This window comes from Leptosomus discolor, chromosome 1 (assembly GCF_034619465.1).
Source record: "Leptosomus discolor isolate bLepDis1 chromosome 1, bLepDis1.hap2, whole genome shotgun sequence".
Lineage (NCBI taxonomy): Eukaryota > Metazoa > Chordata > Aves > Leptosomiformes > Leptosomidae > Leptosomus > Leptosomus discolor.
This window is the reverse complement of record NC_141391.1, coordinates 185,025,233-185,050,695: the sequence shown is the minus strand read 5'-3', so window position 1 is coordinate 185,050,695 and position 25,463 is coordinate 185,025,233. Positions and strand designations below refer to the sequence as shown.

Sequence of the window (25,463 nt, the reverse complement as noted above, 5' to 3'; positions counted from 1 at the left end):
AGATGAAGAAGCCCAATTAAAAAAACCTTCAGGTTTATGCAGTGGCAACACTTCCCCTGCTTATTCATTATCACAAGTTTTGGGCTCTGTGTTTCCAGCATTGCAACATGGAGCAATTTTAGCCCTGGACAGAGCCTGCTGGGGCCCCGGGGGAGGGGAGCAGAGGCTGTGGGGCTGGGCTCTGTGCCTGGCTGGGCTCAGCTCTCTTCTGCTGCTGCCCCAGCACCTCCCGTACTGTATCCCAATAGGTGCTGTTGTCAATGCTGTCCTCCCAACAGGAACCTAGTCGACATGAAATCATCATGATTATGTTTTAAATTAGATTGCAAATGGTTGTGGCAGGGCTGCATTTTACAACCATGGCTAGTCCTCAGTGGAAGGAAAACTAGTCAGGGTCAAGTCTGATTGCTTGATGGGACTATGCCAAATCTAGTTCTTGAGAATTTAGAAATTCACATTTGTGACTTGCTTTGGGTCATAGAGATATTCAGTGTCATTGTGATCTGGTGATGCCATCTGAAAGTTTAAAGCCTTTTTTTTCCTAATACTTTATTCGCAGTGTGCAGTTCTATGTTGATTTGGTGACTGCCTAGGTAGCTTCTGAATCCTAGGCCAGGTTGTGAAACTAAGGTAGAATATGTGTATATTTGCCATATGTCAGCATATATATATGTGTATATATATATATATATATATACACATACACACATGCGCTGTATGCGTGTCAGCAGCTGCTTGCTGTCAGGTTTGTCACAAACCTCTAAGCTCAGATGGGATTCAAAGAGAACTCTGCTAATCAAGAATCTGCTCAGACTGTTTGAAGCAATTAAGTTAGCAGCACCTCCTTGCGGCAGATCCTAGCCTTTGCACATACAACATAAAATAATGAGTTTAAAATCCCCTGAGTTTATTTAAAATAAGAAAATTTTGTAAAAATTATGGGGAGACACATCTTGGTCGAATGATTTGACTCAGCCAATAAACAGTAACAAAACAGCATAAAACTCCTGGGAAATTCTGTTTTGGAAACAGACACACCTGGTTCTTAAAACACTGTATACTCGCTGGAACTGGGGTGCTCCTGACTGAAGACTGGTATTCTTCTTTGTTTTATCACGGTTGAAAGACAACCGTTTCAGTCTGCACTTAAGGGGTCTCTGACACCACAACCATATTTGCATGTGCCTTTCTGTGGGCCAGACATCCCAGAGCTCCCAAAACTGGACCTGGCATCCCTCAAGAAGTTTGGTCTGCACCAACAGGGAAATTTCAGGGATAGGACATCTGGGAATCTTGTCTGTGTCCCCAAAGGCACAGCATGTTCAAGAGATTATTCTGGGTCATTTTGCCTGACCTGAGTCTATCCTGGGCCATCCTGCATGCCCAGACATCTGGAAGCCAAGGCTCTTCTGCAGTTCTGTATGGGAGTCTTGACAGCTTTGGAGAACTTATGATCTCTAATGCAATGCTGAGTCCCGTTTTAGATATTTGATATCTCAACTTCAGTGACACTGCCCTCATTAACACCATGGATGGATGGATTGGCCAATTAGCTGAGAGTTTGGTGCTCTCAGGTCTACCTAGATTTTAGTAAAGCCTTTGACACTGTTTCCCACAGCATTTTCCTGAAGAAACTGGCTGCCCATGGATTGGATGGATGTACTGTTTGCTGGGTAAAAAACTGGCTGGATGGCTGGGCCCGAAGAGTGGTGGTGAATGGAGTTCAATCCACTTGGCGGCCGGTCACAATTGGTGTTCCCCAGGGCTCAGTATTGGGGCCAGTTCTGTTTACATCTTAATCAATGATCTGGACAAGGGGATCCAGTGCTCCCTCAGTAAGTTTGCAGATGACACGAAGATGGGTGGGAGTGTTGATCTGCTGGAGGGTAGGAAGGCTCCACAGAGGGACCTGGACAGGCTGGATCAATGGGCCAAGGCCAATTGTATGAGGTTCAACAAGGCCAAGTGCCAGGTCCTGTACTTCGGTGACAACAACCCCATGCAGCGCTACAGCCTTGGAGATGAGTGGCTGGAAAGCTGCCTGGTGGAAAAGGACCTGGGGGTGCTGGTCGACAGCCGGCTGAACATGAGCCAGCAGTGTGGCCAGGTGGCCAAGAAGGCCAACAGCATCATGGCCTGTATCAGGAATAGTGTGGCCAGCAGGTGAGAAGAAGGTTTATTGCCCTCTGATAGAGAAGTGATCGTGCCCCTGGACTCAGCACTGGGGAAGGCCTCACCTTGAACACTGTGTTCAGTTTTGGGCCCCTCACTACAAGAAAGACATTGGGGTGCTGGAGCATGTCCAGAGAAGGGCAGTGAAGCTGGTGAAGGGTCTGGAGCACAAGTCATACAAGGAGCAGCTGAGAGAACTGAGGTCATTTAGCCTGGAGAAAAGAAGGCTGAGGGGAGACCTCATCGCTCTCTACAACTACCTGAAAGGAAGTCGTAGTGAGGTGGGTGTTGGTTTCTTCTCCCAAGCATTAAGTGATAGGACAAGAGGAATTGGCCTCAAGTTGCGCCAGGGGATGTTTAGATTGGACATTAGGAAAAATTTCTTTGCCAAAAGGGTTGTCAAACATTGGAACAGACTGCCCAGGGAAGTGGTGGAGTCACCATCCCTGGAGATATTTAAAAGATATGTAGATGCAGTGCTTAGGGCTGTGGTTTAGTGGTGGACTTGGCAGTGTTAGGTTAATGGTTGGACTCAATGATCTTAAAGGTCTTTTGCAACTTAATGATTCTATGATTTAACATTACAGCTATATATTACCTGAAAGGAGGGGCTGTTACATGGGATAGCACCCTCAGAGTACTCTAAGAAACTAGAAAATCATTACTCGAGGATTCAGGTTCCACCATCATCAATGTGTCTGTATCATTTCACACATGAAATAACACATTAAAATGTTATTAGTGGATATGACAATCTATTCTGCTTTCCTCCAGGGACTAGATAATGACTTAGGGATGTATTAATCCTTTTGATTTTGGCATAGATTATAACATGATGGATGTGTGGTATACAACAATGTTTTTTGCTTGCTGAGATTGTTGCAAATAAAAAGAGAAATAAATCCACATAGGATGTGTCCATTTTGAAAGTTCATCTGCAGCCTGGTCATGTTCTCTGTTCTCTGTGCAATGGTAGGTTTGGGTATTGGGGTGCATGAAACTACTGAGCTTTTTGGTGTGGTTTGTTTTTTAATTGCAGAAGTGCTTAAACTTCTAGCAGGTAAGAGGACAGATGGGAGCACACTAATTCTGAGACTCTCATCAGGCAACAACATATCTTGTAGACAGACTATCTAACATTGTATCCATAACAGCATGCAAATTACTTGACGGGTGCGTTACTTGGGAATGGCACTGCATCTAAATGCTCCTCCCATTGCCGAAAGCTAATATGTTATTTTTAAAGAACAAAATTAGGTCAAAGTTCTGCAGCTCTTATGTCATGCAGAGACAACCTAAATTTTTTTTTCTCCATTCTACTCCATGCTACTTTTGGTCTTCATCATATCAGAGTCTGATACGTTGAATTTCTCTGTTCACCGAAACACTGTGTAACAGGAAGCAAGTAAGGAACTGATGAATAAAATTCTTCATATTAACCTATCCTACCTGCCTTCCAGGCTGATTTTGGTGATAAGCCTGACTTCCTGTTCTTCAGTGATGGGCAGCGAAGAATTGACTTTGTGTTGGTGTATGAAGATGAAAGCAAAAAAATGACTCATAAGAGGAGTGATCGTAAAAAGCAAAAGGTAAGGTTTTTTCAGTATAAATCTGAATCATTTGTTGGGTATTAAAAGCAGTAGGTAGAAAGGACAGTGCCCTCACCCAGAACAGCAATTGCATTGCCCTGTCCTAGGAGTACTACTGGGATCTGGGAGACTTGGAGACTTGAAGCCCATCACACTGAGCAGAGAACAGGGGTGAGGTCAAACCAGTAGACTGCTGTGTGAATGGGCAGAGCACTAGACATCAAGTCTAGCAGTGTCTGCTAGGTGACCTCAGAGCGTCCTCCTGGGAGAGAAACCTTCAGGAGATGCAAGCAGAAAAATGCTGGTAGCAGGTTCCCCGTTAGAATTAGACATCAAGATCTTCAGACTGCAGCAATTTTCTGTACCTGCAGTAGTTGAATTAGGTACCTAGTGGACTTTGGTATTAAAATCAGGGTAATCAGAGGAACCCATAGAAGGAGGCAGCTGAGTAGGTGCTCCAGATCACAGTTATGAACATAGCTGCTGACATTCTGCCCAATAAAGTACTTAAGTCATTTATGGGAAATAATTGTATGTCACTTTGCCACCAGAATTTCTTGCTATACCAACCCTTCGCTTGAAACTTCAACAGCTTGGCCGTTCCTAGGGACCTTGCAAAAAATTTCTGACTCAAGCCAGTGACTGCTTGACACTCCTTAACAGCTATGAACAGCAATCACAGATTATTTTTAACTTTTTTTTTTTTTTAATTATTTCAGTTGCTTCATTCATTATGGCATCCAGGGCCACAAAAACAAGCTAGCCATGCCACTGAGCTATTTTAATTCTGAACTGCCTGAGAAATATCCATCCATGGGATTTTAGTCCCCTTGGCATCTGCGCTTTCCCACCCACCCACTTCCTTCTCTGATTTAGCAACTCTCCATGTTCCAGCAGCAGCCTCTGGTAGAGACAGGCAAGAACAAAGAAATCATTGAAAGCAGCTCGTATACAAATAATCATTTGCAGTTAGGAAAGAGAAGAGTAGAAGTAAAAAGGCCTGTAGCTAAGTTGGTTGATATTCATTACACAGTGTTGTCATTGGCAATAACGGGGCAGCTATAAGAAATGTCATTAGCAGGGTTTGAGGATGTCCTGCAGTGGGTGGATGTTGCATTACATATGATCACAGGATCAGCAATAAAAATTAATTGAAGGAGGTAATTAGAAACAAAAAGCTGCCCCTTTGGAAACAATTGTTTTTATCAATTAGCATTTTACATTTATGTTTGTAATATTTGGCTGTTGCCCAAATGTACTTAAAAATATAACGAGTGTCTTTTCCAAACAGTGAAGGAAATTAAATGTGAGCAATGGAGTAGTATTTTAAGTTCAGCATTAAAGTTAAGACATTAGCCAGAATGAAACCATGAATAATTAGACCAGGAGATTGTGGGTAATGCACTAGGTACTTGCAAAACCAGTTTACCTTCAGAGGTCTCAGTCCTACAAAGATCTGCAGCCACACTGAACCTGTGATGTGCTGAGGAAGAGGAGGCAGTCTACCTGCACGCAACAAAGGCAAGAAAAAGCGTATATTAAACTAATGATCAGATAAGGCGAAGGCTGAGTGGCTGAGGAGCAGCTTTGTGGAAGAGGCCCTCACGATCTTGGTGGCCAGCAAGCTGAACAAGAGCCAGCTGTGTGGCCTGGCAACAAAGTGGCCAACAAAGGCTGTATGGACAGAAGTACAGCCAGGAGATTGAGACGTGTGATTGGGATGGCATGGATGTGCCAGAAGGAAGCTGAAAACAGCAGTGATGGCAGTTTTCAGAGCCAGGATTTCCACAGACAGTGAGAATCTGAAGCCATGGGGGGAATGTGGAAAGCGTAGGCAAGAATTTTGATACTGGGAATGCATACAGTGCTGAAAGGGCAGTCGAAAGCATAGAAAGAGACAAGGATGAAGTAGTGGCAGTTACAGAGGACTTCCAAGGACAAGAACAAATTATACTAGTGTGATGACACTGAAATGGAGAACTGATGAAGAAATCCTAAGGTGACCATAAAACAGACAAAATGTTACAGATAAGCCAAAGTACCAGAGGGCACTGAAGGGTGGAGGAAGGAGAATAGGGAATGAGGAGAGGATTTTGTTCAATGAGTCTATCACCTGAGCTGAAATGAGTCACCTGGTCATAACCAAACTCCTGTGATACAACTCAGAAACACTGGCTCCCTCTCTCTAATGTCTCATGTACAGGTGTCATCAGTTTAGAAATGCATCTCCTTTATCTGCTGATGGAGAAACAGTCTTTTAAAATGTGAATAGATGTAAGCATTCTAACTTTTTAGGGTGGGATAGGTGCAGGTCAGCTCCAAGTATGAGAATGCTTTAGTCATCTCAAAGACACAGATGTCCTTCATCTCACTTGATATCACTTGCTATGCAAATAGAGGAAGCTGTATGTGCTCCAAATCTTCATTTCCTAAGTGAGTGCTGCACAGGCATTGGCAGCACTGATAACATTTTTCTTCCTGTACCTCCACACAAGCAGGGTGCAGGACACCTCGTTGGGACCTACCTCATGCTCATACTAGGAGTGAAAGGAAAGAAACTGAGAAGTAACAAAGAAATAAATGTGAATAGAATATTTGAAAAGAAACAAAGCACATGTACCTTATGTCTGAGATGGAAAGGAAGATGCCATTTATGGTACAGTTTTACGTCCTTGGAATTCCAGGGAGAGAGTTAACATTTTGGCCTACCACGGTTCACAAAATGGTGTGAGGATGATGTTGCCCAAGATACATACAAGTTTCATCAGTGTTGGCATAAAACCTACTTGATAACTTGTCTTTAGTGACACTGTTGTTTATTTGGTTGTATTTTTTTCTGTGTCAAATGAGGAGTATTGCCATTTACTATCAGCTTTAAATACTGCATACTTCACTGTCTGTCTCTGATCAATGATGAACTGAAAATGCCAAATTTTATAAGCAATATCTTGTGTAACTCAAGGTACTTTAAGCCTGAATAGGTTCCTTACTCATGCTACTCTTTCTTTGACTCCTCTGACAGTTTTATAGAGCCATTATCCAGAGCTTTATTGTTCACAGGATATAGAAACTGCAGCTTATAAAAGAATAGCAAATCCAGTGAAGTTTATTCTTTTAGGGTGAAATCCTCACCTCACTGAGTTCAGCAGCAAGGTCTCCACTGGCCATATGCAACCTTACAGGTCTGTGAAATGAAGGAACCAGGGGTGTAGTCACTGGGACAAATGCACTGCACCCCACCTGATTGCATGACGTGGAAGTCGGGACAGAATTTAAATTGTTAGTGGACATCTGTGGACCTACATTTCTGAAGTGAAAAGTTTTGGGTGCTGCACTGGGTGGTTTTGTATGATACTGAGTGGAGGAGTCCCCAAACAGTTACTGAATTTAGTCAAAAGGATTTGAAAGTCAGACCTCAGCCTAGGTATCCAATTTACTGGATTCAGAGAAACGGGGTACAGATCCATCTATCCTTCTGCAACAAGAAAGAATTGGGTCCTGGGACCATCACTATATTTGATTTGAATGGCTTTCTGTCCTTTTTCAAAAGAATTGCATGAGTGTAACTGAGAAAATGGCTCAGCATTCATTTGTATTAATTAGCAGTATTCTTGGGAAAACATCTCAGAGGACTAAAAGAAATAACTAAAAACATGGGGGTGATTTGGATAGAAGGAACAAAAATACAGGATTCTGAAGCTGTTGGAGACGCGCAGTGGTGTTGTGCTTCCCTCATTTTCATGTGTTTCTGAAATCTGTTTTAAAGGAGGCAAATTCAAACTAATGAAATGACGTCCTCATGGAAGTTTCTAACATAATTTACAGATCCAAAGTTAGTAGATAAGGTTCATACATGCAACTCAATTTGAACTCCAAAACTTCTTAAGTTGCTATACAATTAATTTTTGCAAGTACTAGGAAAAATCAAACTGTCAGAAGCAGATTCCAGAAACCTTGCAAGCAATTGAAAATCCTGCCCAAAGCATGTTTTTAAAACTTATAATTTATATACCCTATTTGTCCGGATAGGTTACCATCAGAATAGAAATTAAATATCACCAGTCTTTCCAGGAATGCTCCAAAATGCCAGTTTTATCTGTTGGGGTCCTCAAGGAGCTCATTGTTGAAAGTTAAAGGGTCAGCACCAAAAAGGCGAATTCAAAATAAATCAATGCAGAATGTCATTCTAGTCCTTCTGCTTCCCCCCAACAGAAACAAACAAAAAGACTGTCAGTAGTTTAAGTAGGAATGTGAGCAAAACCTTCATTTCCAGACATGAATTAATCTGTGCTTCACAGAAATAGACAGATTTTTTTTTTCCCCGAATTAAATGAAAACTCTAACTCACAGACTCACAGAGAGTATTATGCACATCTTTTTTTTTTAGGTACGGTCTTAAGGAGAACTTCAGCAGGGCTGGAGAAGTTTGTTTTCATAAGTAAACAATGAACAGTTCCTGCCCCTAGACTTGTATAGTGTAGATAACCAACACCACCAACAAAAAGCTTAGATAGCTTTTCAAAAACTAATTGTACTTCTCCTGCTGTTTAGCATGTTGTATCTGCGGTGAGAGGACACTACTTGAGACCTTTGACACTGGGAGGAGGGCAGCCACACCTGCCCTGGTCTCTGCTGGATGGATTTCTTTCAAAGCAGGAACTCACTGAAATAAAATCTCTGTTCCTGAGGCAACCCCAGCCCCAAATTTCACTTTTTTGCCTAATGGATGGAAGGAAGGGTGACAGAAGGATGGAAAGACAAATGGAAGGAGGGAATTGCTCTGAAGTTACTGCTTACATTCATAGGACCTGAAATGGATCTTTCCAAACTGGGTGACTAAAAGCCACTGTTGAGAGCAGGGCTAGACTGCAGTATTGCTAGTTCTGTGTGGTCATGAACCAGGTTTCAGAAAATCACGAGGCTGGCTTAAAATCAGAGGGTATCTCAGAAAATATGTATTTGGAGTTCTTTGGGTTTACATTTTTTTGTGTCAGCCTTTATAGCATTTTCTCCTTCACATTTTTATGATTATCTTCAAACATAAGGGAAAGAAGCTTACAGAAGCAGAGCTTCTCAATCAATTAATTTCCTGATGCTGACAGCTGGGACTTTCAGGAAAGCTTCCAAATACCATCAAAGAAACTGTGAGAATTGGCAGCTAATATTGATACAGTGATCCTCTCCACTCCCTTTAGCTGATTTCCATGGGGGAGGCTTTGGGCCCCATGGTCTTTCTCTTATTGACTGTGATTTATCTGTTGCCTGTCAGGTAAGGCAGAAGTGGCTATTCAAGCACTCCTTCCTTGTTAGGATTTTTCCCCCGAAGCCACACAGATATTGTTGTGGGGAACTCTTCTCTTTGCACAAAAGAAACTAAACAAAAGACGTGAGTTGGCATTGTTCTGTCACTGTAATCAAAGCAAGTGCTCCCTACCATTTACAAAGCACGGAGAAAAAAACTGCTAGCTGTCTGCTACCAATTTCGAGACCCACAATCTTGTTACTTTCCTCAGCTTGGCAAGACAATCACCAGACAGTGAAAACATTATGATGGAAAAGTGCCTCCCAAGCTCCCAAGTGCTAACCCTTCTACACGCCTGTAATACTTGGCATTTACTTACACTATGCTTTCAGTCTCTTAAGATTGTCTGTGATTATGCATCCCATAGTGTCTTAGTCTATTGGCTAGCTGTTCAGTCATCAAAATCTATGTCAGGTTTAGATCAGCAGCATTACCATGATTATGTTATTGTTACAACTTAGCCTTGCAGGTAGCTGAGCAAAATGCCAGATACTAAAATAAACTTTGGACAATCTCCACCTTCCAGCCTAATAAGCTATCATATCTTTATGGTGTATTCCCCAGTCAATGCAAAACCACTATAGACTCCTCTGGGTAAAAGTCTAGCTCCTGCATAGATATCATACACATAATTCAATCATTTATATAAAATAGCAAAGCCCCTAATTAGCAAAGCCTCCCAGGGGCTTTGTTTCTCACTACTTGCATTAATACATTATTAGAAACCTTAATATTGTCAACATTCCTCTAAGATTTTGAAGACAAAATTAATTTTGGGTACTCCTTGCCATAATAAATTATTAAAGCAATCTGAATGGTAACATTTTAAAAAAAAAAAAAAGAGAGACTTCTATAAATGAGAATTGCTCTGCAACCATCTTTGTGCTATTTCAGAAGAAATAAAACAGATATTTAGTTCTCTGCTTTTTTTAGTTGCTGAAATAAAGCAGAACTCAGGCTGAAATATTTTCATGATTCAGTGTTATTCACCTTACAAAGAATCACGTGAATCCAGAAGAATCAAAGAGGTAGGATGAAATGGCAGAAGAGTTAATGGTGGAGTAACAAACTCCTGTGTTGTGTACTACGTATATTAATGATCTGGTAAGAGGATTGAGTTCTGATATAACAAAAATTGCAGAGTAAATCACTATGTATTTTACTCAGAAGCCAAGATGTCTGTGAACCTTTAGCTTTGAAGGAGAATGGAAACCACTGTTACCTATGAAACTCTGACAAATGCAAGGAAATATGTTACTGCAAGGAAGAAATTCATTCACAATTGGTATTCTAAGTTATCATTGTTAGTACAAGGAAGAGGAAGTAAGTGTCCTTTTCAAGGTTCAGCTACCATCAGAATTCTAGATAATAGAAAGAATTATATATATACAGTATATTATAAATGTGCATATTATGTATATACAATGTTATATACACAATGAAAAAATATAAAGAGCATTGTACTGTCACCAATAAACAAGTGGATTAGTGGGACATGGAGAGATACCTCCATGAAGAGTGCTATCAAAGTTTGGGATCATGGTTTTATCCTGAGAAAAGAGAGGAATAAGGAGAAATGTGATAAGTATTGATGAAAGAAGAAAACGTTGAAAGATTTGGCTTTTCCTTTCCCTAACCCAAGAAGAAGGTTATATTCACTGGAATAAAAAGGAAGAAAACCTGAAACAGGTAAAAGAAATACGTTTTAACAAAATATTAAATTAGTCCATCATGACCATTGCCACATGCAGGTACTGCAGCTGAGAACTAACGAAGTATAAATGGGATCAGCTGTTTATATTATTATTCAGTTTTATAATTATTAATTCCAAGACTTGCTAGAGTTTTGGAAAAATATTTTTTTCTGCTTTGGGAACTTAGAACAGTCTTTAAATATTAAAGAACTGGATTAAACTTATGTGGAGATACAACTGACCAGTTCCTGTGGAACTCCTGAAGATTTTTGCCCTTTTTGCTCAAGCATCTGTTTTTTGCCCCCTAGAATAAGTGGGTCTTGGGTTCAGTCCTGAAGACCAGTTTCCATGTACCTTTCAGAGTTCGTAAGACTTTATCTAAAGCGTCATTCATTGACTCTGGTCCTTCACAGTAGCAACAAGCCTGGATCTTAAGCACAGAGCTGAAGGCAGTTAGTCTGGCTATAGAGGTGACAGAAACCATTGGACCATTCTTCTTTTAAGTTGCTGTGCTGGTAGGTGCAGAATCCTTCAAGCACAGGGCGTATATAAACAACCAAAATACTGGCTACTGACATGAGAGCAATCTGAGACTAAGAAAGTAGTATCATCAAGTCACTCTGAGAACCTTGCTGCATGCCTAGCCTAGCCTGCTTCAGGAATAAAGCCATCAGTCCCCAGTGCATTAATGTCAGCTTCCTTCTGGCAAACTGCTCAGAGAAGCCCATCGCCCCCCAGCCCCAGCTGCCTACAGGTGCCCCCCTTTACCCATGTTGATATTTTGACATGCAGTCTATAGGCCAGGGAAAGGAGAGCTGGCTACCCTTGACTTACATAAACAAATAGCTTGTTGGGGAACTATCCAGTTGATGCAGAAAGCTTTTAAATTTGATTACTTCACATAAAGTGTCAAAATTGCTTATAAATCCCTTATAGAGTTGCACATTTTGTATTTTGAGGGGAGAGGGACTGCTTGTCTCTCTGTGTTTTTTGGGGGGAGGTCATGTGTGTGGAAAAGCAAATTCAAGATTACAAAGACATTTCAGATTCCTTGTAACTCACTACCTGCTAAGTGCTGGTAATTGTGAAGTGAAATTAAAATGATCCATGAACTTCATCTTTACTGAGGAAAAGTTGCCACATCCTTCTGGGGACATTGAATGCTCCTAGAATAGCACCACTAACTCTACAAGTGCTGCAACTCTCAGCTTCTTCCTTTGGGGATGCTTATCCATGGACTAAAATGTAGTGGGCTGCTACAGTTTGAACACCACTGTGTGAACTCGTATGATTCCTATGAAAGAAGAATAAAATTACAGGTTGCTGGAGGGAAAGTGATATGGAAAGCCTTTTAGATGAAGACTTCCTAAAGGGCAGATTAATGGGGAGAGGAAGACTGCCATCAGTAGTTCAATTAGTGACTAAAGGTGAAGGAGATCACAAGTTTCAGATGTAGTTGCTCTCAAAATTCAAAATTTGGGGCACGTTTTTACCTCTGTAATGTACCAGGAACTAAGGGTGAATTCTCCACAATTGCATTTCAGGGCAATATTGCATATCAGACAGTAAAAGCTGATCAGGATTAGTAGGTAAGACTGGACCTATCACCACAGTAGCTGTCAAGTGGGCTATAGAGATAATGACCCAACAATTTTTCATTTTGGGAGGCAATTCCAGTCTTCTATGCATACATATTTGTGAAATTTGGAACAGATGTTTTATAGTGTTCAATACCTTTTCACAGAGGAAGAGACAAGTATATGAATCAAACCTGATAAACAACGGCTTGCAACTTGAAGCAACGAGATCGGTGAGTGCTCTTCTCTGTGTGGACGGCTGTATCTGAGAGCAAAGCTGCCCCTATGGGAATAAGGAAACTGGATATATTAATTTCTCTCCTCTCAGGAGAAAAAAGCCCATCGTTTTTCCATCAGTAGGGTCTCTGTGATCTGATGTGAAAGCTTTTAAACTTTATGTCTGTCCTTCCTCTGCAAAATAAAAGATGGGAAGCTGGGAGATTACATAGGTTGTGTTTGCTTAGCACTTGGAAGATAAAAATTACTGGCTGTACTCCGTGGAGAGGTTCTCCCCCTACTCTGGCTGTGTAGGATGTGTGGGAAGCCAGTGGGTGTCCAGGGCAAAATGCCCCTGCCAGAAGAGCAGTGCAGGGCTCCTGCATGTGACTGCTGCTCGCAAGGCCTGGCACCCTGAAAGCTGTTGTAACTACCATGCTTTGTATATTTTGGGCTGTGATGTTGCCTGTGGGCAGTTCAAGAGCGCCATGGTAATGCACACCAGCTGCTGGAGCTGCTGTCTCTTGCAGCAGGGTTAGAGCCCCTCGGAGCCCCCTTCCTTCCTGCCCTGCAGGGCTGCAGTGGTCCATCCAGGTCTCTCTGTCCAGGACAATCACTTCCAGTCTAAACTTTTTGTTGTTTGATAGTCTATAGTGAGCTCCAGAAATCTCCAGCTTTGCCCCTTCCTCCCAAATTAGACTCAGAATCCATGGCATCATGTTATTTATTTCATTTCTGCAGTGATGGCTCCTGCTGCACATCCAAGGATGCAGTATGTCTCTTCACATTCATATGAAAGTAAAACACTTGCTGGAAGTCTGACGTGGCTCTCTTGCTATACTTACATGTTGCAGTTTTTAATAGTTCTGCCATGATCATGACTGAAAAACTCTTGAAACTGGAAGTTTCCCCAGGCTAGATCAGATATCTAACTGATGTTCCTGAGCCAATCAGCTACGTGATGTGATTTCATGTAGCTGAGACTCACTAATGCAGGGTGTCAGTAGAAGGTCTACAGATGATGTGTAGCCAGCAGACAAGACTGTCTGTCAGGGTTCTCACTGCATGCTGGTGCTGGTTTGGGCATGCAACTGGGAGCAAATGTGCCCCATGCTGTCTTTCTCAGCAGTCTCAGCTGATTTCCCTTTCTTTCTCCTCATTCTCCATATGAAGCTGATAATTCATATTGCCCAGGAGCACCCATGGGTGCCTAGCCTTCTTCCATCAAGTCACGTCACCCTGGGGTTGTAATTGAGCTGCTGGGGAGTCACTGATGGCTCCAAGGCCACAGCTGCCCTGCCAGGCTGTGAGTACAAATGAACCCCTATGGGGGAAGTGTTGTTAAACTTAAATTGCTTTGTAAAACACTTTGCAGTTGTAAACATTAAGCATCGAGGGAAAATTTAGCTGTCTTTTTTTATATACCTTTATATGCCCAAGTGTTTCCACCTCATATCAGTGTTTTTACAGAAGCTAATGATATATTTGCTAAGATGGATGATGAATCCAACTTCGAGTAGGTCATCGGTGAGCTGTAAAGAGAAAGAAAATTCTGGATAATTTAAGAATTGATGTGAAAAATCCTTTGCTTTCATTTCCTTACATACGTATTTTTAATATTCTTTCATTTTAGGTTTTGGATGAAAAACTTATTTTTGTGAAAGTGCATGCACCTTGGGAAGTGCTGTGCACATATGCTGAGGTTATGCACATCAAATTGCCTCTGCAACCCAATGACCTGAAAACCCGAGGCTCAGCTTTCAACTGGTTTAGTAGACTCTTCAGAGTGGATGAAAATATCATCAAACCTGAGCAAGAGTTTTTCACTGCCCCTTTTCAAAAGGAACATTTGTCCAACTTCTATATTCAAGACAAAGATACATTTTTCAACCCTGCAACTAGAAGCCGAATTGTAAGTCCATGGAGTATTTCTAGCATTTAATCTTGAAAAGAAAAGATTCCTGTAATCAAATCAGTGCAATTACCCTCATGAAAGCATCCTGAAAAATTAGAAATATTTGAAGTGCAATAGTCCTGTGTCATTTATGAAACAGCCTGGACAATCCAGAAGGAAAACATACCTTACGTTTGTCCCATTTCTGTTCCACCTGAATTTAAAGAAGGGATTTGAATGGTCCAGGCACCCTGTGCAATTAATTTTGTCTTCACTGCTTACCCTTTCCTAACTTGATTATGTGCTGAAACAGGTACAGCTGTGTATGGTTACTTTCAGTCAGCAAGAGACACAAAAATATTTTCTAAATTTCAGGTTCATTTTATTCTGTCCCGCGTGGAATATGCAACCAAAAACAATGTGAAAAAGTTTGGCATTAACAAATTACTGGACACTGGAATCTACAAAGCAGCATTTCCCCTTCATGACGTAAGTCCAGTGCTCATAACTAAAATATATTTTGAAATAGAGGTCTGAACTGTATCTGTGGGGTTTATATAAAAAGATACAAGCGCTACTGATTGCCTTGCTCCTTGACTGGTCCTTATATCCACATACTAGAACAGGACATAGTTTGGCTAAAGAGATTTTCTTCCAAAGCACTGTTGGTTAAAAATGTAGCTCTGTAACTGAAAGACAATCTGTTTCATTTAGGATGTGTTAACCTTGTATTCTCTGGGAGATGTAGTTCAGTAAAGTGCCTGGCCTGAGTGCTAGTTCCCATGATGCGCTGTATCATCAGTTCTAAATTAATTTTAACACTGTCCCTTTTTTTTAGTATTCAATTTTTCAGTATTAAAATTCCTATCAAATATCAAGATAGAATACAAATCTCATCTTAGGCTGTGTGACAGTCTCACACAGTAAGAAACATTCCCGCAGTTCCCAAACATTGTGACGTATGTGCAGGGACACTCAAGTTTCTGCAGGAAGGCTTTGTCTGGCCAGTCCAGCTCCTCACAGGTGATGTCAGTCCTGTGGAGAAAAGTTTAACTAGGTTAAATTTCATCTTGCAATAAGAAATTCAGCTTTTGTATCTACGCTTCTGAAGCTTTTTAAAGTGTATCATTTAAATAAGCAAGTTATCTGAAAATTGTTTTGTATGCAAAGGCTAGCAATAGCACAGAAAATGAAAATGAAGGAGAAAAAAAAACCAGATTTCAGAGTATTTGACTAAGGAAAAACTCCATGTGAGGCTGTAGTTGGGATACAGTGAGCAAAGACTGCATTGTGTCTATTACATACCCACACCTCCCCATCAGAGCCACTGTTCTGTGTCCGAGGTGTGTTCTGTTGAGAAGACATTAACAACATGAGAGATCAGAAATGGTAACTGCTTCAGTTGTTTGGACTCTGCTTAAAATATTCAGGAGGCCTCCAAGGATTTCAAGGAAATCATTAAGGCAGAATCAAGACAAATCATGTTTCTTATAAGTAACCCAAAGCTTTACAGGATAGAATTAATGTCATTGTGACTATCCATTTTTAAGGTTTCCTTTTAAAGATTTAAAACCTGCCTTGCAGGCTATTTCTATCATGGCATGGGGAATTTGGACTCAGTATGCATAGTAATTAATGACTGTCTTTTTGTACAATTAAAGTTATATATCACAGCTACTCTGAAAATCAAAAGTAGCCTATAGATTTCTACAAAAGCCACTTGTCTTGTGGCATCGCAGATACAGAATGGAAAATTCCCTCAAATAAAACAGGCTTTACTGAAATAGGTTTTTAAATAACCTAGTAAAAAACCACAAGGATTATCTCCATGTGAACTCTCTTTTAAATTTAAAACAGAGGCTAGAAGCCCTGGATTTATCCCTCAGACTTTCCAGCCTTCATTCCAGTACAATATTATTTTGAAGCAAAGCATGTTAGCACATTAGAGCTACTTAAGATCAATTTTAATTCAGTCCTGTGCTCTAATTAGAATGGATCCTTTTCTGTTTTCTATGCCTAAGTGCCAAGACGCTGACATGTGCTTAGATTTAAGTTCATTACAAGCCTCTGTTATTTTCAGCTCACATATGTAAAGCGTTCGCTTTAGCATTCGGTGCCTTTCTGACAAACTTCTATCCTGAATCCTGGTGCACTCCCAGAGCTACCTTCCTGCTCCTTTTTCCTGGCTTGGAGTGAGACTGGGCAAAAAGGCTATTCCAGGCTCTGGCTTCATGGCACGGGGTCTGCAGAGGTGAGATCCATGCTGCTTAGATTAACAGTATCTTCTTCCCATGCTCTTTCTGTTTTGCAGTCTAGTTTTAGGCACCCGTCAACTGATCCTGGCTGCCCAAGTGAACGGTATCTTCTCTACAGAGAATGGGCTCATCCTAAAAACATTTTCAAACTGCAACCCCTGGATTTCATCAGGTTGGTGTGACTGAGGCTGGACTAATGCAGAGGGAACTAGGAATTTACATAACAGGTCTGGTTTGGGGGACGTCAAAGAGGCACAGCTCAGTACTGAGGGCAGGTACGTACACCTGTATCAACTCATGCATGGGAGCATACTTTGAGCACAGTTCCATGACAAACCAATTCATGAAAAGGCAACCACTTTGCAAGGTATGATCTTTCTCTCTTTTTCTTTTTTTTTTCCCCTCTTCCTGTCCTCTTATAAAAGCAAGTGGTGATAGGAATACCCAGCTGTAGTACTTCTGCAATCCCGAAGTTCAAACCAGAGGAGTATGAGCATACGAGTTGGCACAAAATGTCTGAAATGAAGGGCCATTTGAAACAGAAATGTGATTTTACTTACATTTCAGAAAAAAAACCCTTTCCCCTCCACAGGAGATACTATGGAGAAAAAATTGGAATCTACTTTGCTTGGCTGGGCTTTTACACTAATATGCTGATCGTGGCTGCAGTTGTAGGAGTTGCCTGTTTTCTGTATGGATGCCTGACGAAGAATGACTGCACATGGAGGTATCTGATCAGGCCTATTTTAATGTCACATGCAATTTTGATCAGTGCCCTACAGAGGGGGAATGTAGAGGGTTTGTGAGGCACTGTATAGTAAAAGAGGCAAAATGAAAGGGCCTGAGAACAGCAATGGTTGTGGGTTTGAAGGTAAAGGCAAAACATAAGAGATAAGAAAAGTGATGGATGTCCACGGACCATTACAGTGATAGACTTCTGAGAGTTTGTTATTTCATCATTTTATTTATATTTTGCACTAGATTCACCACACCTAGTGTGGAAACAGGAAGAAAAGAGTGACAATCAGGAGTCAATACAAATTGCCGTTAAGTCGTTTTCACTGTGGTAATCCTTAAAGGAGATATCCAGAAGACTTGATAAAACCCCCAAAATTTCTTTCCTCTGTTTTGAGGGAAGACTAGAGGAAGAGCAACAGCAGAGGGGGCTTCAGCTGCCCAGGATATGTTGAGAGGAGAGGCATAGCCATAGCATATGTTCCCTCGTTATAACATGACAAAATTCAACCATGGCACAATGACCCAGGAAAAAACAATGGGGTCATTGTGCCAAATCATCTACAGGCCATCACACTGTATACCCTCTTCTGGAAGGGCATTTATGATTATAAAACATGCTGAAGGGCTGTTACAGAGCTCCACTCCTTTAGCCAATTTATACCCATTTAGCCTTATGCCAGTATTATAATTTAGTTAAATAGTTCATCTCCCTCCCTGGTGTTTACCCCACTGATGTATTTATAGAAAGCAGTAGAAAACCACCTTTCAGCCTCCACCATAGTTAGGGTTAGTACGTACTAGTTAGATGGCAACTCTTTTGCCGTCTTTTAGGAGACAGATCCGCCATTCCTTGAATCGCCCTAGCAGCCCCCCTCTGCACATTTTCCAATCTGATCCTCTTTAGAAGACCACAGGGACTAGGTAACCATTTTGGTTCTGCAGCTGTTCATTGCTCTGGTAGGCAGTGTTCCTCTTCCTTCTCCCCTCAGACTTGCTATGATAGCGCACATGAGCCTGCAAGTGTGGGTTTCCTATGGAAGAGTGTGAGATCTTTGAAGAGTTGTTTTTATTTTTAATGCAAGGCGTTTTGAGAATTATCACCACAACAAGGGGTAGAAAATATTTTCCTCTTATGTCATCCATTTTTGAGGTGAGGACTAAGAATGGAAATCAGGGTGTGTTGCCAGGGTGGTGGTGAGGGGACAGAATTCTTGAGAGCGGATCACTGGTAAACTATTTCTCAGTTCCCTGAGATTGTTGCACTGTCCTCATGTGCGAAAAAGGACTAAAGAATTTAGTATTGGTGAATGACTGACTTGTTTTGTTCCTAGCCAAGAAGTATGTGATCCCAACATAGGAGGTAATATCATAATGTGCCCTCAGTGTGATAAAGTGTGTACCTACTGGAACCTCACCATCACTTGTGAATCATCCAAGGTAACTACATTTACAGCTTATAGACATGCTATTGAACTTGGGTTGCACTTTCTCTAGTACTACATACAAAGCAATGTTATTCCTCCGCTAGTGCCCTGCAGAATTACTAGAACTGTACAAATAGTTGTTCCTTTTGGTACTGCGTCTGAACTTTGAACAGTAAAAACAACATTAAATGCTCTAAGATTGATCTAAGATAAAAAAATTGGTGTTTTTTGTTTCACATAACTGCCAAATGTTTGATACAGGACTGAAGTGGTTTTTAATTGAAAATGAAACACTGGTTTCATTTGGGGGTACTTCTTCCTTTTGGTAGGGGTGGGGAGATTCAGTTACTAACATCTTGATTCAGTAGCTCTTAATCAATTTTACTAAGGAAATGTTTAAAGCAAGTCTTGACATTTCTAAATTCTGCCCCCCCCCCTCCGCAAAGAAGCTGTCTAGATCCATGCCTTAAATTTGACCTGTGTTGTCACAGAGGAAATGGGTACAAGGAGAGGCTGATGTTGGCCATGACAGAAGCTGTGACACAGCCATGTCCTGTTAGCCATGACACAGCCAGACTAACTCTGAGTTCCTGCCTAGAGGAACCTCGCTTTCTTTCTCCATTACCTTGTCTCACTAGGCTAATGTTAGCCTCCTGTCATTCCTTTCCATAGATTCAGTCACTCCAAAACCTGCAATGTTTCAGCTATTCATCAAAAATATTTTGCCCAGGTTTAATGTGTTGTTTTAGTGCACTTAAAGGGTAAAAGACATAAGAATCCAGGGAAAAGGCTATGATGGAAAGAAAAGGCACATTGTGACTACAGAGGTATCTCATCAGAATGTGTTTTTACTAACTAGCTTGATTTGTTGTCATCCTGCTCATGAGAACCAGGTGTGTCCATTGCCTTTTTGTGGCTGTATTAAAGATAGATAACTCTATACCAAGTTCCCAGACCAGAAGCACTGTTTGTCCTCTTCCTGTGCAACAGATGGAAGGAAGTTTGATAGCACACCATTTTACTATAGTTTTGCTGCATATTTGGCTTATATTTTTAGTTCTGAGATTTGCATTTAATTTCCTTAATTTACTGGAGGGTGGTATATGTTGACAGAAATTGAGGAAACACTATCAGTAAAGATTGTTTATTAAACTACCCAAAAGCTGAAAATCAACATGTTAAGTAAGCGGCTTCTGTTCTGGGTGAGTGTAAAAGAAAATAAATGATTGATTGTATTTTAAGCCTTTTTTTTCTTTTCCATTTTTCCAGAAACTCTGTATATTTGATAGCTTTGGAACACTGGTGTTTGCAGTATTTATGGGAATATGGGGTAAGTCAGTGGATTTCAACTACTGTGGTTTGTCATCTAATTTTGGCCAAGCCTCCAGCATAAGCCAAGAAAACACGGATAAATTTGCAACAGCTTCGTTTTCTAGCGCTCAGGAATTCACTAGTAGGTATTTCCATAGAAGATATGTATGTTCACAGGAACTGTTTTTTAACATCATAAGAAAGCATAAACATGGAGAACTTAAAGTTGGTCTTCAGTGTCTGTTTTGTTTTGTTTGACTTGGAGAAAAGTTTGAGAGAAGTGATTAGAGCTGCCTCATATTCATCCAGCAGGAGCCAGCCACATGCTAAAGTGTAGCTGGCAGAGGAGCTGGGTTTTTTCCAAAGAGTTTTGGAGCTGCCTGTGCCTATTAACAGCTGTGTGACTGTGCAAGTCTATTGAAAAATAGTAATTTATTATATTTTCCAGGAATTTTTTCCTTCTGTCTTTATTTAAGAAACTGGTTATAAGAAGTGTAGTAGTTACAAGCACTAGATTTATCTTTTAGCAGAATAAATTTGTCTGAAACCAGGATATTTCCCATGGGTGAAACCACTTGGTGCTGTATTCAACGGATTAGGCAAGGGTTTTTTTCCCAGAAATGGTTTTGTTTGTTCATATTAGCAACTTTGTTAACCGGCTTTTATTGCACTGTCTTATCCAGAAATTACCTAAATAAGATCAATGTTAGGTCTGTATACAGGCTACTACAGAGAAAATAACTCATGTAACATTTTGAATTCATATGTAGGCTGATAAGAACACATAATTTGTTTTCTCTGTAAAACACATTGTATTTTTATTTTCCTATGATGACCTAAAGTGCTCCAAAATAGCTACTGCTTTAAAGAAACATAAGGTGAAACATATCATTTCAAAAAGAAGGTTTCTTTCAAAATACATGCTAAAATCAAAATACCAGTAGGATATTTCTAAAGAGATGAAAATTAGAAGTTTGATACTAATGTAATCTTCTCCTGTCATCTGAATAGTTAATTTATTTGCAATTTGCTTTTTAATTAAAATTGTGTTTCCTGTTTTGAAGAATGGTTCCAAGAGTAATAATTACAAAGCTAACCTGCATGGATATAGTGATGGCTGCAAGTTCTATTAGTATTCTTGTCATAAATCCACTATATAAAGAGGTGAATTGTATTACAGACATCGAGTCAAAATTGTACTGAATCCAAATGACCCATAGTCCTGGTGCAATTCCAACTGCAATTTTCATCTTGCTCTAATACTTTCACAGACCTCCTGGTCCAAAACAACTAAAATAATATTAGATTTTTAGATATATTACTGCATCATTATCATCAATACACTTTCAATAACTGCTTTTTTTTTTCCAGTGTATTCATTTCAAAGATCTTAAAGCATTATAAAACACCAGGGAATTTGGCCTCAGGAATTAGCCCTCTATACATTAATGCTCTGGACTGACACTTCTGCCACTTATCCAAGACGGTATGACTATATTGGGGAAGGTCACGAATGAGATTCAACTTCCACTTCACTTGCTGCCATCTCACTGGATCCCCTCCCTGAACAAGATCAGTTAAATAAACAAATGTTCTTCAATGAAGGCATTTCTTTTCAGTCCTTGGTGACACAGCTTCAGAGGCAGAATACCTGGGCCATATAGAATGGCAGTGTTAAGGGACACAAGAAAGGGGACACCACAAATTACCAGTGTGAGGTGGAATTAGCGATCAGATCTCCTGATTCTGAAACGTCATTTGCTTCCTCTGTTAAAAAAATGCAGGTTCAAAATAAAAGGATTATGTCCAATCCAGCAGCAGCTCCTTCCCTCTGTGAAAGACACACCTTGGCGGCTGGCTTATTTTAGCTAGTAGAAGTTTTCTTTGTATCGGGGCTGAGGGAGCTGTCCCCATGTTGTGTGCCCTTCTTTCACTGTTAGCACAGAGGCTATCACAGAAGGAGGCCCTGCACTTCTGGACTCCCCAGCAGCAGCTGGATTTGCAGCTGGAGCAGATCAGTGTAGCCTCTAGCTTCCTGTGATTTGGGCTGGGCAGCAGTTAGAAGTTTGTGGAAGACTAAATCACCTTGCTCTGCAGGAGAAGGCAGATGTGATCTTCTGGCCCACTGCTTGGAATGGCCTTTGGGCTTCTAAGCATGAAGTAGATGAGAAGTGCTTGTGAAAGAGGCCTCTGAATAATCAGTGGAGGAGGGTGTTCTGGGGTTTTGCCTGTGTGCAGATGCCAAGCCCAAGATCTCACAGCCCACCCCATTGAGATTTCTGGTTTTGAAATGCTTCAGTTCGGGGTTTATTGACCACGCCTGATTTTGGAAATAATCTTTAATGTTTGGACTTGTAACTGCATGCCATTGATGTTTCATCATTCAGGATGTGGGGCCAAACTAATTTAAAAAAAAAACACTTTTAGGGTTAATTACTCCCAGCCAATAGGAGTAATAAGGAGTGCAGTGACTGGGTACTAACTCCTCCTGGAGGCAATGTTGCAGAGTCACACCACTCATTTAATCTGAGGATGCACTGTCTTCAGTAATAAAGCATCTGGGTGTACCGGGGAGCATGGTGCTGACACCCATCATCCTGAGCTCCTCCCAGCCTTCACAGCTGGGTCTGTCAGTGCCTCTGCTGCCAGATCTACCTGCATCATGTCTTGGGACAAGGTAATAAGTTTGACTGGATTCATGTCTAGCCAGTACCACTTAGGCATGTGTGTACCTGGTCCCCTAGTCCTTCCATTTGTAGAAGCACAGTCCAGGGAAACTGCTGGACCAGACCAGAGAGTTTCTAAGCTTCGTGCTATGCCAAAAGAGCTGCAGCCCCTTCAGATTCGTGCTAGCAGAGGAGGAAAGAGCTCTGTTTCTACCACTTTATCTGGACCATCATTGGTTCTTGTAGTTTGCAAACTGATAATTTGTCCACACAAAAATTGCAGCTGAGTGAACGTGAACTTTTCCTTGTGGCAATTTTTGGCACACTGAGTTCTTTCTTTCTAGAAGTCCTGCACTCCAGCATTTTGTTTTCACCTATGCAACAAACTTGCTTTCTTAGGCATCTCACAATAAACTTTTTCAAAAGCAATCTATAATTCAAAAACCAAAGTGCTCATATTCCAGCTTTAAGCAGAAAGCAAATAAATTTGTATTTATTCTTTAGCATGTGCTTACAACACCTTTCACCTCAGGTTTCTCTTATTAAAGTACTTATATATCCAAAGCAATAATTGGGTAAAGAAGTAGATCCAGTTATTTTCACCACCACATTAGCCAATACGGGTTTTGTTCCCTGTCTGTGAAAATCTGTATGGAAAACTGAGCCACATGTTGTAGCCCAGGGGGTAAAGCAGTGTCCAATACTCACATGGTATTGCTCATTTTGTCTATCTTCTGGACAGTTACTTTGTTTTTGGAGTTTTGGAAGCGACGGCAGGCTGAACTGGAGTATGAATGGGACACAGTTGAGTACTTAGAGCAAGAAGAACAAATTCGCCCAGAATACGAAGCTCAGTGCACTCACGTAGTAATGAATGAAATCACACAGGTAAGGAATATTTTGATAACTGACAACGGCTACTGCAATAGACATGTTGTGAGAGGACACTATGAAAATGGTGAATCTGGACCAGAGCTGTATAAATCAGCAGTGCTTCAAGGAGAGTTGATAAGCTGGCCTGGAAATAGTGAACTTGCCAAGTTCAGATGCATGGGAGGGAATTTATACCTGACTGTAGGCACCTTAAAGTAGTTGCCTGTTTGAGGAGCTTGCACTGCTGAGGTTCCTGTGTCATAAATAAACAGATGTAGGCATTGTCCCCTGCTTAGGAGACTAAGTCTACTTTATTAAATCCCCCAAGAAATTATTCAGTGTTGCTGCCAGAGGCCAAGATCACAGAGCATTTGTTATCTTTGCCTAAGAATGCATCAGGAAGAAAGGGTGAAACAGAGGCAAAGATGTTACATTACATATGATGCCAAGACTGGTTTTTTTAACCAAATATGTTTCTGTTTGAAACACGTATATGTAGGTATTTTTGCTAAGTGCATGTGGATGCAATTACGATTAATAACAGCAAACTCAGGGACAAGGATAATCCTCATTTCAATGAAATAGGATTCATATTTATGAGGATCTTAGTTTAGATCTCTATTTATTATACATTTTGAGTAGCTTTAGCTTCTGTAGCTCACTCCAGCTCAGCTTCACTTTTTATTATTCTCTGTCAATATATTACTCTGGCATTTATCTGATCACTTGCATTGCTTTCACATTCCATCCACATTATACTAATGTTTATTAGAAGGCACTTGAAAAGTTTCAAAATTAACTGCCATCGCTGAAACTATCCTGTACAGATCTTGGTACTATGAAAAAACCCTGTTTCTCTTTACAAGCTTATAAACCTATGCCACCTCTAATGTATAAAGTCATAGCTAGAAAGTTCCTTTCAGACAGATCAGAGTGAAGAATATGCTAAAACATAATGACTTTGATCCTCAGAGATCCTATAAATACTCAATGAATTTTCATGCCACCATATTGAGGTAGGCATTTTCCTGGGAAAGCCATCCCATTGTTCCTATGGGATAAAGTGAGAAATACAGAGATCAGGGTCCAAAGTTTTAGTGCCTGCTAATTTTAGCCAATGAGGTTTGAAAGATAATGACCTTGGACGCCATGATAAGCCAAGAAGGATGCATCCATTCAAAAGGACTATGTACCCTGCCATAGCTGAAGTCAGTAAGAGCTGAGGACACTCAAACTCTATGGAAGTCATTTTTATCTTAGAATGGGCAGTAAAAAAAGACACCTGTAATCATACAAGACTTTTGAAGTCATTAAAAAATGTGAGTTTCCAGGATAACGAAGCAGGAAAGGAAACAAAACCAGGGACTTCTTTCCTTTTTTCTGCCCTGAATATCATAAAGTGTTTAACAGGACCACACACAAAAAAAAAAAAAAATGAAGAAAAGATTGGGTGCATCCATGATCTGTTTCTAAATCTTTTACAGCAAGAAGAACATGTGCCATACACTGCCTGTGGGAAGTGCATACGGATGACTTTCTGTACAAGTGCAGTCTTCTTCTGGGTAAAGTTCTTCCCTTATTCTTTCACCTCATGAGTTCACCTCTCTAATAAGTATCTAAAAAAAAAGATCCTCCTGAACGGAACAAAAGATAACAATGGAACATGTTCATTTGGAGCTCAATCTGATGCATAAACCAAGCCCATAAGGTATGGATCCACATGAAGAAGGTAGCTGTAGTCACTGAATACTC

At 40.7% G+C, this 25,463-nt stretch overlaps 1 protein-coding gene across 1 annotated transcript in view; it reads left to right on the top strand.

Moving 5' to 3' along the window:
• ANO6 (anoctamin 6) overlaps positions 1–25,463 on the top strand; it is a 76,552-nt gene that overhangs the window by 36,003 nt on the left and 15,086 nt on the right. The window contains exons 3-12 of the mRNA XM_086462051.1: positions 3,633–3,761; positions 12,502–12,567; positions 14,184–14,462; positions 14,820–14,933; positions 16,756–16,871; positions 17,292–17,426; positions 18,769–18,874; positions 20,131–20,191; positions 23,581–23,726; positions 25,196–25,273. Coding sequence (XP_086318177.1) covers positions 3,633–3,761; positions 12,502–12,567; positions 14,184–14,462; positions 14,820–14,933; positions 16,756–16,871; positions 17,292–17,426; positions 18,769–18,874; positions 20,131–20,191; positions 23,581–23,726; positions 25,196–25,273 — 1,230 coding nt within the window. The remainder of the gene's footprint in view (positions 1–3,632; positions 3,762–12,501; positions 12,568–14,183; positions 14,463–14,819; positions 14,934–16,755; positions 16,872–17,291; positions 17,427–18,768; positions 18,875–20,130; positions 20,192–23,580; positions 23,727–25,195; positions 25,274–25,463) is intronic.